The 11792-nt window shown below is 43.5% G+C and overlaps 1 protein-coding gene and 1 long non-coding RNA gene across 2 annotated transcripts; both read right to left on the bottom strand.

The window, feature by feature from the left end:
* Positions 1–1086: 1086 nt before the first annotated feature.
* On the bottom strand, positions 1087–2747 carry LOC123114292 (uncharacterized). The gene is made up of 4 exons (XR_006456480.1): positions 2340–2747; positions 1858–1985; positions 1510–1661; positions 1087–1392 (listed from the first exon to the last, which is right to left on the bottom strand). It is a non-coding gene; the product is annotated as an uncharacterized lncRNA (long non-coding RNA).
* Positions 2748–5789: 3042 nt separating this feature from the next.
* Positions 5790–9920, bottom strand: LOC123115311 (uncharacterized). The gene is made up of 5 exons (XM_044536498.1): positions 9851–9920; positions 8997–9000; positions 8120–8518; positions 6493–6568; positions 5790–6092 (listed from the first exon to the last, which is right to left on the bottom strand). The coding sequence occupies exons 1-5, from the start codon at positions 9918–9920 to the stop codon at positions 5790–5792; spliced, it is 852 nt and encodes a 283-aa protein (XP_044392433.1).
* Between the last annotated feature and the right edge of the window lie 1872 nt (positions 9921–11792).

Below are 11792 nucleotides of genomic sequence, written 5' to 3'. Positions count from 1 at the left end.
CTTCTCAGTGCTTTTGATTACAGTGATTAGAGTTAGTAGGTAGTGATTAGAGTCAGTAGGTAATACTGAACATGGTAAATTTCATTAGAATATGACTTGCAAGTTGATGGGTTCAGAACCTTTGTGCTATGAAAAACAGTTATAGTAAGAGATTCAAGCAATGTTCTTCTGATTAGGCACTGGACTAGCAAACGGTTTGGTACTGTCTGAGTCTTTACCCATAAAATGTGATAGTAATTAAGACCATATTATGCAAGAACCAAAGTGGTGCTGATTTATGATTAAATCTAGAAAAAGACTGATATTTGGTCACATGGATGAATGTTAATCCTTGTTGAGCGTGTCACTTGTATAGAACACAGTGAGAAATAAGGAAAGAAGACTGATATCTTCTCATGGAGGTGTGGATGCAGGACCCCTCCAACGTGCCAAAGATTAGCACATGGAGCTGCCGGAGCCGGACGGCCCAACCTCACCGCCGACAGAAAAGCGCACGATGGTGCATGGAGTCATCATCCATGTTGGATCGGTGGAGGATCACATCACCACACGTTGTCACAGCTTCACTTTCTGTGTTTTTGATATGGTTGATGGCACCAGCCCTTCTCCTTTCGAAGATGGAGGTCACGGGTTTGCAGGGGACAGGCTGGAGATTTTTAGATTTAATTGTTTGAATACGTATATTTCATTTCATATTGTGTCAAGTCTTGCGTACTACTCCCTCCGCTCCATCCGTTTCAAATTTGTGAACGGAGGGGTGCTTCATATGAGCTTCTATCTATAAACTTTTGTCCGCAATCTATTTGTGATAACTTCTCTCCAAGGTAGGAGCCACTTTTGTATGCTTACTTCTCGTGATTCATTCTTTGTTGTCAAATTCTCGTTCATTTGGTGAGCTTGTGTAATATATGTGTTCATTGATCATGGCCAAGTAAATCAAATTGAATTTCCTGTTAAGGTCTGATGCTTACAGCTGAACTGAACAAAATATATAGTGAAATAATCAACTGATAACAAAGCAAAGAAAAGGTTGCCCCCTAGTCCTTGGAGCTGAGTCCAGTTCTTAACCACAAGCTTCCTCGAGGATAAGCAGCAACAACAAAGATAATTTAGCTTTGCACGATCCTCGGCACTTTTTATGCAAATCTGAATAATCTCACTTGAATCTAATAAAAATGCATCAACTTCTATACAGCTTTTTTATGCAAATCTGAATAATCTCACTTGAATCTAATAAAAATGCATCATCTTCTATACAGCTTCTAACGGCCGCCAGTAAAAACTGATAATCTTCTCTACAACAATCTAGAGCTCCTTTATCTTCTCTTGTTGTGCAACATCCTTCTTATCATGTTCTTGCGCCTTCCCTTCCAGCTCTTCTAACCACCCATCCTGAAATTGCACAGTTTTTTAAATCAAAAATTGCACTGTGGTATTGATGTAAGCATATCTGTTTCCCCATTTACTGCTGCCTTGTGTATGGATCATTGTGAACATTAAAGATGATACCTGAGTTACTCAAAGCAGTTGACACTGTCAGATTATTCTTTTGAACTTTTGGAGTGATAGTGGGAGGCTGAGTATCTAGAGTTCCATTCACTGCCTCTGTAGATTAATATCTGCTCATTGTCAAATGACAGGAGAACACAAGGAACAAGATCCTACACATAGAGAACCACATATTTTTTGTTTAGGGTATAAGAAAGTATATACTCCCTCCGTATCAAAATATAAGACGTTTTAGTAGGCTAGTTTAGCCTACAAAAATGTCTTATATTTTGGTTCAGAAGTAGTACATGATATATTTCCATCATCTGTAACTACATGGTAACATAATGGCTATGGGGGGATGAGAACCTTCAGCTTTGCTTCATTTTTTTTGCTGTCACTTGGTTCCAAACCCTCGCAATCAACATTTCACCAAATCATTTCCCTCAAAAGCATCCCGAACATCCATTACAAGATTGATATATGTTCCATTTTCGCTGCAAAACCAAGGAGTAAAATAACACTTGTTTAGTCTCATGTCCTGGTCAATACGGACGAAGAAACACATACATCTACAGTCTATTTTACAGCAAGTAACTTTTGTAGATATAGAACAAGTTACCTACATGATACATGATACAGTGGGGAGGCAGGATACAAATCATAGAAATAGCAAATGTCTATGATCTAATATCCTTGGCATACAACCTCACAAATAAATTTGGAATCAATCGTGAGGCCAGTAGGGTCAAAATTAGCATTCATTTGTAATATTTAGCTCATGGTTATCCAGATTTAGCAGGCAGGATTGCGCATTTTCAAGCATGATATGAATCATCCTGTGAACACACCTCCCGAGTTGGCAGCGACATCCTCGCATATCGAATTGCCAGCTGACCCATCGCCGGCATCACACCACCGTCGGTGCAGCGGTTCGGGAATTTCCACCCACAGTTTCTTCGAAACGGCGCAGTAAGGCGAAGCAGGTGATGCACCACCGGTGGCCGGTGATGGGTCGGTGTAGAAGAGTAGTGGTATCCTATCCCTCAGGCGAGGTGGGCGGTGGCCGGCGGCTCCGATCCCGCGGGTGAGGCTGGCGGCTCCGATCCCGCCAGTGAGGAGGGCGGCGGCGTTCGAGCGGACTGGGCCGCGGAGGAGAGGGTCGTGGGTGAGGCGGCAACCGGGATCCCGCAGATGAGAACGGGGCGGCGTTCAACCTGGCTGGGCCGGGTGGATCGGAGGAGCTCCGATCTGGTGGTGGCGAGAATTGTGAAGGGGATAGGAGCAGAAGAGTACGGGGGTGGAGCGATTGTTACGTGCGGGATAAGATCGTGGGGGCTGGATTTTTTTTTCATGATTGACTGCTGGGGGTCATAGGCTGCCAAGGGCCGCAAATTTGGAAAAGTGGCGGGATTATATTTTCAGTGAAGGGGGAAAGGTATTTTTGGCGTAAACACGTGAAATATTTTTAGAAAATTAGAAAGTATCGGTGAGGGCCGGAACGAGCAAGATCGGTGCTTGTGGGTCCGGACGACCGAGATCGGTACTTGTGGGTCAGTACAAGTAAGATCGATAGTAGCGAGTCTGGAAGACTAAGATAGGTACTTGTGGACCCGTATGAGTAAGAATGGTACTTGTGGGCACGGATAACAACGATTGGTACTTGTGGTTTCAACGACTAAGAGCGATATTAGTGAGCCCAAACAAGTACGACCGATACTTGTGGGTCTGAACAACTAAGATCGATAGTAGCGAGCCCGAATGATTAAGACCGATACTTTGTGGGTCCGGACAACTAAGATCGATGCTTGTGGATGAGAATGACTAAGATCGCTACTTCTGGGTCCGGACGATTAAGATCGATAGTAGTGGGCCCGGACGATTGAGATCGATAAAAGCGAGCCCGAATGCGTAAAATGGTATTTGTGGGTCCAGACGACTAAGATCGATACTTGTGGGTCCGAACGACTAGGATCGATAGTAGTGAGCCTGAACGAGTAAGACCGATACTTAAGTCCGGACGAGTAAGATCGATTGTAGTGAGCCCGAGCGAGACTGGTACTTGTGGGTCTGGGCGACTAAGATTGGTGTTTATGGATCTGTACGAATAAGATCGATAGTAGTGGGCCCGGACGAGTAAGACCGGTATTTGGGGGCGATCACACTAATAATGCTATGGCCGTCCAAACCCACAACTAGCACTATGGGTCGTCTGATCCCTCAACTAGCACTATGGGTCATCCGAATCCAGAACTAGCACTATCGGTCATTCGGGTCCACACGCACAACGATGGGTTGTTCAGTCCCACAGCTAGCACTATGGGTCGTCTGGACTAACAACTAACACTGAGTCGTCCGATCCCCCAACTAGCACTATGCGTCATCTGAACCCAGAACATAGCACTGTCGGTCATCTGGGTCAACAAGCACCATGATGGGTTGTCTAGTCCCACAACTAGTACTATGATTCTTCTGATCCCACAACTAGCACTATGGGTCGTCCAATCCCGTAATTATCATTATTGGTCGTGTGATGCCACCACTAGCACTATGGTTTGTTGGAACCCAGAACTATCAGTATGGGTAGTCTGAACCCACAACTACCTTTAAAGGTCGTCCTGATACACAACTACCACTACGGGTCATGTGGTCCCTCTACTAATACTATAGGTAGTCCTGACACACAACTAACACTACGGGTCGTCCAAACCACGACTAGCACTATGGGTCACACGGACTAACTACTACCATTATGGGTCATCGCGACCACGACTAGCACTATGGGCCATACTGTGTAGGAGATATGCCCTAGAGGCAGTAATAACAGTTATTTTGTATCTCCAAAGTTTGTAATGAAAGTTTATGTTCCATGCTATAACTGCAATGATTCTCAATTCTGCAATAACACAAGGCTCGGAGGAAAACTCATGTGCACGTGTGGTATAATAAACTGTAAAATGTATTCCTAGTCATGCCTCTAAGACTAGCTCAAGTATTGCATGATAATCCTGTTTTCCTGATCATGGGCATGTCTATGCCGGCAATTTTGAGGGCACATTGTTAGAAGAACACTTGTGTTGAATCGATCCGAATTAATGTTATGCTATGAGATACATTCTTCACTAGTTAATCGTTAATAACACAGAGAAAGTTAATGTTTGCATAATTCCTTAGACCATGAGAGTATCGAGTTCCTTCGTACTTGCTTCGTGAACTTTGGGGTTTGTTAAACGACATCCCGTAACTGGGTGGCTATTACGGCGGCTTACGGGTTCACGGAAAAGTATGGCAAGAAACGAGATAACTCAAGATTGGGATTTGCTCCTCCGACGATGGAGAGATATTCTCGGGCCCTCTCGGTGTTACGGTATCCATCATCGTCTGGCCAGACACAATGTGATTTGATCATAGGGATGCCGGAACACGGAAACGAGAAAAGAGAACAAAACCGGTAACGAGGTAACTAGCATAGTGGACAAGTTGTTGATCCACAGGGATGCAAGTAAATATCACCTCGGGTGTTGGTAATATATCGCGAAGCAACATGACTAGCACACGGCAACTGGAGGTTCACTCGAATATTTATTCGTGTGGGTATAGGGGTCAATATGGGTGTCCACGGCTCTGATGTTGATCATTGATCGGAAAGTGTTTCGTGTCATGTCTATGCTTCACCGAACCTATAGGGTCACACGCTTAAGGGTCATCTATCTGCAGAATACTACACAGGGAGTCTGAGAGAAAGTCACCAGAAAAGTTTCAGAGACAGCGGAAAAGTTCCGGAGAGAACACCGGAATAGTTTCGGTAAAACTGAAAAGTTGTTTCAGGGTATACCATTAAGTCAAATTGGTTTCGGCACATGCCTGATAATTCTTGGAGGATGCCAGAATTATTCTGAAAACTTCTGAGAATTTTCGGGGATAAAAACCGGAAATGTTCCGAAGCCGCCGAAACCGGTTTGATTGCTTTTCGCAGATAAAGATTACTTATCCGGAATTGTTTCGGAACGTGTCCAAAATGGTCCTGAATTTGAATTTTGCTTCTATTTTTTTCTATTCGCCAAAACTTAACTTTCCCAGATTGAATATAGGGTAGTGTGATTTTTTGAGAATTTTTATTGATTTTTTTTGGCTCAAATTTTGACCTAAAATGCTCCTGAATTTGATTTTTTTTTTTTGCAAAACTTCTTCATTGCAACGCCCAAAGCCCCCAGCCCGCTAGCAGTCCGCTCTCACGCCATGGCCATTAGGGAAAAATAAAATAAAAATCTTGGAAAATATATAACAAAAAATGAAATAAATCATGGAAGTGCCATGAAAATGAAAATCACTAAATAAAAGTACATATTCAGTAAACAAGATCCTGGATACATGGCAGAGTTAGAATAACCTAACAAGTTCTCAGAAGGAATTTCTAGTACACAATTAACTACGAGGCAGAGGTAGACAGCGGTGGCTGTCCGGTGAGACAAAGTTAGACGACCGCGCTGTCCGGCAAGGCGGGAGGTAGCCGATGGCGGCTGTCCGGCGATCCAATAAGACAGGAGGTAGATGATGGCGGCTGGCCGGTGAGTTGGAGGTAAACGACGGTGACTGGCAACTGTCTAGTACACACACCAATCCGATGGTTCGAACACCAGACAAGAAGAATAAATTGTTAATGAGTAAAAAATCTATAGTGTGCATAAAACGATTGTAATAAAGGTCTGCTATATTCCAGCACACAGATCCCTTAATACCAAAAGTAATGCATGTGCAGGGTCAAAGAGAAATCCGCGTACTGGTATGCTCTCATTTAGCTTAGCACCACCTATAAGACTTCCCTTCTGGGAGTTACTGGGATAGATATTATTGCCAAATTTATTGTTTTGTCACTCTTCCAAGCCATGTCCTTTTTTTATTCACCTGAATAACCAGCCTATTGACCCAAACTGTATATGTGTCATTGAACAAACTCCAAGCAACAAGGCCACATGGAACAATTGGAGCACCATCAGCGGTTACCTCAGGTGCACAATCCGATGTCAAATGTGCAGCATTCTTATACCACAGTTGTTTGTCACCTTGACTTTTCACATACCTAGGAAAAAACGAGCAACCATTGGTCTGAGTATGTCAACATAATTTGTTCCGACAGGGCAATAGTCAATACAACAGTATAGTGTGCCTGCTAATGCATAGAGCTGAATGAATACACAAGATCCTGTCCTATGGTGTCCTATAAAAAAGAGAATAGAAGGTAGGAAATGAATATTTTCAAATTCCTTGCGAAGCACTGAACTAGATATGACAATCTCATTTTCAGAAAGGAGTGCCATCTTAGAATGCAGCTAATCTAGCAAAAAATGTAGATACAGGTCTCAGCAAAATGAACCACATGTTATGCAACTACTGTACTAAGTCAAGATCCCTGTTGTATGCTCAAGTGATTTAAGTCAAGATCCAACCTTTAGTTTGCAACAGAAGGGAATCTGCACAGAGACAGCTGGATCCAGACTAAGCTTTCTTTCTGTACTATCTACGCTGAGCAAAGTGTCAACCAAAGTATCTAAGCTGATCACTCTTTAAGCACACGCTCCACAATTATGTTCACAAAGAAAGGATATATGGTGCTACATTGCAAAAAAATGTACTGAAGGCTCACTGTGGACACTGCAGAAATAGATAAGGAACATGGAGACGGTTTAAATCTTTACTCCAGCAACCAAAAATTGTTTTCATATTAGAAATATATGGAAGCAAACATAATACTATTAAGAAGACAAATATCATACATGAATTGACAACTAACACTGTTGTAACTCATGTCCCATCACAATTCACAAGGTCATTTACAATATATGACACAGCAGAATGGACATTGCAATTATAAAAACCGTATTCAATACCGAATTTTGATTTTGGTACTCGTGTGGAAACTGAAGTGAAAATGACTACAAGGTTTTGAATTACAAGCATAGCAAGAAGAGCGAACTAGATGATTATGCTTTTTTTTAGAATGGAGGCACATGCCCAGCCTTAAAATGAGGCCCTTAGAGTATTCCAACTAAGGTTTGACATGGGGCGATGGGAACAAAAGCAAATAGGTTCGATACATGGCCGGAAAGGCCTCACAAGCGAAGAAGCGCATGGTAATACTAACTATCACACCACAACACCAACGAAAGCACCATACCCAAGGACTGTGATTATGCTAAGCACATGTTTCCATGATTAGAGAAGTCATAAGCTTGCTCTCAGTATACTTATTATTTTTCAGTGATAAGGATTTAATTAACCATGTCTAGGCATAAGCAAGCAAGATTTCAGATTTAGACTCTCACAGCTACTCTAATCATGCATGCCAAGAATTCGTACAACTGGTAAATCACCCTATTCAAGTGCTGAAATGAATATAATTAAACAGCAGTAGATTTCAGCAAACATCCCCTCAGGCCGGCCTTAATATGTTCAGACTTGGGAACAGGCAAAATAACAGAGCAAAAGTACTAGAGCGATCAGGAAATGTATTGCTCTGAACATGCAGTTGGTTGGGCGTAGTTCGGTGGCAATCAGAGCATGGGACTGCCGAGGCCGCACGACGACGCGAACATGAGGATCGGAGGAGCTAGTAGGACATATATGCAGCTACCTGTAGTCGGCGGGAAGCTCGCCTGCGGCGAGGTAGTACGGGCGATGGACGTCAGAGGGGAAACCGCTCGAGTAAACAGGAGGGAACTGCGCAGCCTGAGGCAGTATGGTTTCCGGCGTACGGTGGAGAGATCGATCCTCTGTCGTCGGCGGCAGGTTAGGGGGCGCCTGGGAAGCGGAGGCTTCCGCCGACTCGGCGCGCCGCGGTGGAGGGCCTGCAGTACTGGTGGCCGGCCGGATCCCTGCGGCAGGAGCGAGAGGAGGGTGGCGGCGGCGGCGGCTATGCGAGGGGATTGAGATTGGATTCGTCCGTGCGTGGGGACGGGGACGAACTTGTCGTGCGGAACGGAACAGACGGAGCAGCTCAATTACTAATTTACCCTTTTTACAGAAAATAAATCTTCAAATGACTTTCCCAGATCTAACGGTCCGAAAAATTCCGAGGTGGAGTTACATGAAATTACTAGTCGTAACTCGCCAATCACCGTAAAAGAGCTCTATATTAAAATACATAATGGAAGTTCAAATTAGAGATATTTTGTCCTGAAACATGTATGCAAAATCTTAGGAACACATATATGTAATCCTATCTAAATGATTAGCTAAGACGCAAAATAAAAATAAAAAGATGACAAGAACACGTAAAGGAGGAGTGGCAGTATCTATACGGACAAGACGATGGCGGTGAATCTGTTAGCCATCATGATCGGTTGGGAAGAAAACACTGCCTTGCGGTTAATTTGAGGCCTCACTATATCAAGCAATGCACGTGTGTTGCCTGACCTACGATTATGTAAATTGGTAATCCAAATGCTGTAATAACTAGGGAATTGCATGTGTGAGATACAAATATTCTGTACGCAATCATCGTGATTTACCTAACTGTTTAGTATTAATATGTTTATATTTTGTTGTCAGAGTATTAATATGATTACAAGCACCATCAGCAAAACGCCCCTCACCCTATCATGGGAGCACCGAAGTCAAAATATAGCACATGTTACTTTTTTTTTTGCAAAATGTAGCACATGAGTGTTATGGTTTGTTGAGCACTATCGATCACTGCAAAGGTTCTATGTGCAGTAGAGTGTGTTTTGGAATTGTGTGATTTTCTCAAAATCCTATAGTTAAAGCGTCAATGACTTCGTTTCTGATTATAGTAAGGTTTTACTGTTAAACACATATAGCCCTTATTACTAAAGCGTTCATTCATACTTGCTGTGTGAGACAGCCTGGATGCGCGAGAGCAAGATCCAGCAAGATCCACCTAAGTTATACAGTAATTTTGAGAGAGGGAGGGAGCAGCATGGGATGAATTCGCTTTTTGGATTATAGTTCTCCCCTTGACATTTTGAGAGACGTGGAGAGTAGCGTGGGATGAGTTTACTTTTTGGACGTCAGTCACCACCTAGAATTATTGCGCCTCAACCACCTAGACCACAATACAGAAGGTGATCACGTGGTTTAGCTAGTGTGGGATCTCATGCTCTTAAATTTATCAAGTAATCTACCTGGAACAAATAATTCTCATCAGATATAACTTTCAGGGAGAACAAAACCATGGAGGAGTGGGGAGGTGAACGTACAAGAGAAAGAAACCAACTGGCAATGAGCAAAGGGGGAACGGAACGGGAAGAAGAATTCTCTCTCTCTCTCTCTCTCTCTCTCCACTACAGTAGTTAACTCTTAGGAAGATGCATCAGGAATTCAGGATGGATGCTCAGTTGCTCACCTGCTTTCGATGAGTACTGCGCAATGAGCAGAACGAAGAGGACCACAGCTCCGGCGACCTTGCAAGCCATTGGGTTTGAGGTTGAAGGACGAACGGTGATTTGGGAAGGGGGGGAAGTGTATGAAGCTCGCGCAGCTGTTGGTGTGAAAGAAAATAGAGCGCGAGCCTCAGCTGTGGGTGCTGGGACCTATCACTATCAGGTAGCCATGGTGTGAGAGATTGGGTTAGGCGACAATAATTTGCCATGGGCTTGTGTCCATGCACCTTTTCTCTCCCTGTGGCTTGCCTCCCCACGTTCCATTGTTCCAGGCCTGTAGCCATGCTGACCATCTGTGCCCTCTCACCCCTGATTTTGTCCAATCATATGAGAATTTATCACTACACATATCATGCCTGGCTCTTCCTCTTCTCAATTCCTTCAAACTACGGGATCTGATTTTCTCCAATGCACATGAAAATGTTGGCTCTCTGAATAAGCAACAATTGTTGCCTGTCATTTTCATTTTTCATAAGGAGAATTGATAGGCAGGCAAGAGATACAAATGTGGCGTAAATGTAAGAAAGAATATAGGGAGAATATATGATGTTATAATATTATTTATTCATAATATAGTAAAAAATAATTATGTTCCAGCCATGGGTGAGTGGTGGTTTCTCCAATTGGTGGTGGGAGGATTGTGTTTGTCCTGAGATAATGTGTGCTGTGGCTAATTTGAGAAACCCAAATTCAGGACGCAACGCGAGTGGGTAGCTTTCGCATCCCACGGCTGCTTGCTATGCCCGGTGGACACACACTGACTGTTTTGCCAATTGAGCACACATGGAGACTAATACAGGCACATGCTGCTGCTATGAGCTGAATTAGTAGGAAGTTGTGGCATCCAGGGGATTGTTCGGCTGCTTTTGTGTGAATTTTCTTTGAATTAATTGGCACTATTGGTGTTTCCTTTCCTTATGTCGACATAGTGCATTGCTTACAAATGGTCTAATTGCCCATGGGAAAACCGATTTGTCCTTCCGTAAAGATGTTGTGCCCTTTAACAATCTGAACCATCTGTGTAGTGGCTTCCTACTAGATCGGAATCAAGCCAGCAATTTGCTGGATCTTAATGAAGAAAACAACTTTGCTCAGGTACGCTTGATGGCTGGAAAGACATTTCTTAATTAGACGCTATTAGTGGCAGTTGGTTTGAAATCGTATGCACGTTAGTAGAAAATGTATACTTCAAAATCTTTTATTCACAACACTAAAGGATCCTACATTTCTGAAGTGGCAGCTCGTGGATTGCAGTAGCTGCGTGTTGTGGGATAAATTTGCATGTATTATTGGGCCTTGGTGAGTCACAAGGCATTCTTATCCTTGTCGTGGCTACACATGCGGCATTTCTTCACGGAGCGTGCCAATAAATCGTATCGACATGCCCCACAGTCTGTGCTACTCCCTGAAAAGCAAAGATCTTGTTTTCGAGAATAGCAAAGATGTAAAATCCTTTCATTGCGGTTTGATGGGTAAAGTGGAAGGCGATATATGGAAGAGGTATACTCGTGCTATTAATCCGGTTTTTTGGGGTTTTATTTGAACAGATGAAATCTCATCGGTTTATGTAAAATATATCAAACTTATGTCAGTTTGCATGAATTCCGTCATGTTTGCATGAATTATGTCCGGCTTCTTTTGTATTGCAAGCTAATATTTACTGCAAGCATGGATGGCCGCGCCGGTACCACTTTATGCGGACGCGTCCGCGAACAAATACTATGTCTATTTTGGGGGCCGGTGTTGAAGATGCCCTTATTAACCTTCAACTATGAGGTTGCAAGATGGCCAAGGACGCGTGGGACAGGTCCGTCCCAAGGGTGACGGTTGGGGTTTGGTCTGGCGACTGGTTAGGCGACCGCGCGGCGACCGCATCTGGACAGGGTTCTCACCGCGCCGCCGCTG

The sequence above is a fragment of the Triticum aestivum genome, chromosome 5B (genome assembly GCF_018294505.1).
Source record: "Triticum aestivum cultivar Chinese Spring chromosome 5B, IWGSC CS RefSeq v2.1, whole genome shotgun sequence".
NCBI lineage: Eukaryota > Viridiplantae > Streptophyta > Magnoliopsida > Poales > Poaceae > Triticum > Triticum aestivum.
Note: the sequence above shows the minus strand (reverse complement) of the source record. Positions and strands in the feature narration are given on the sequence as shown.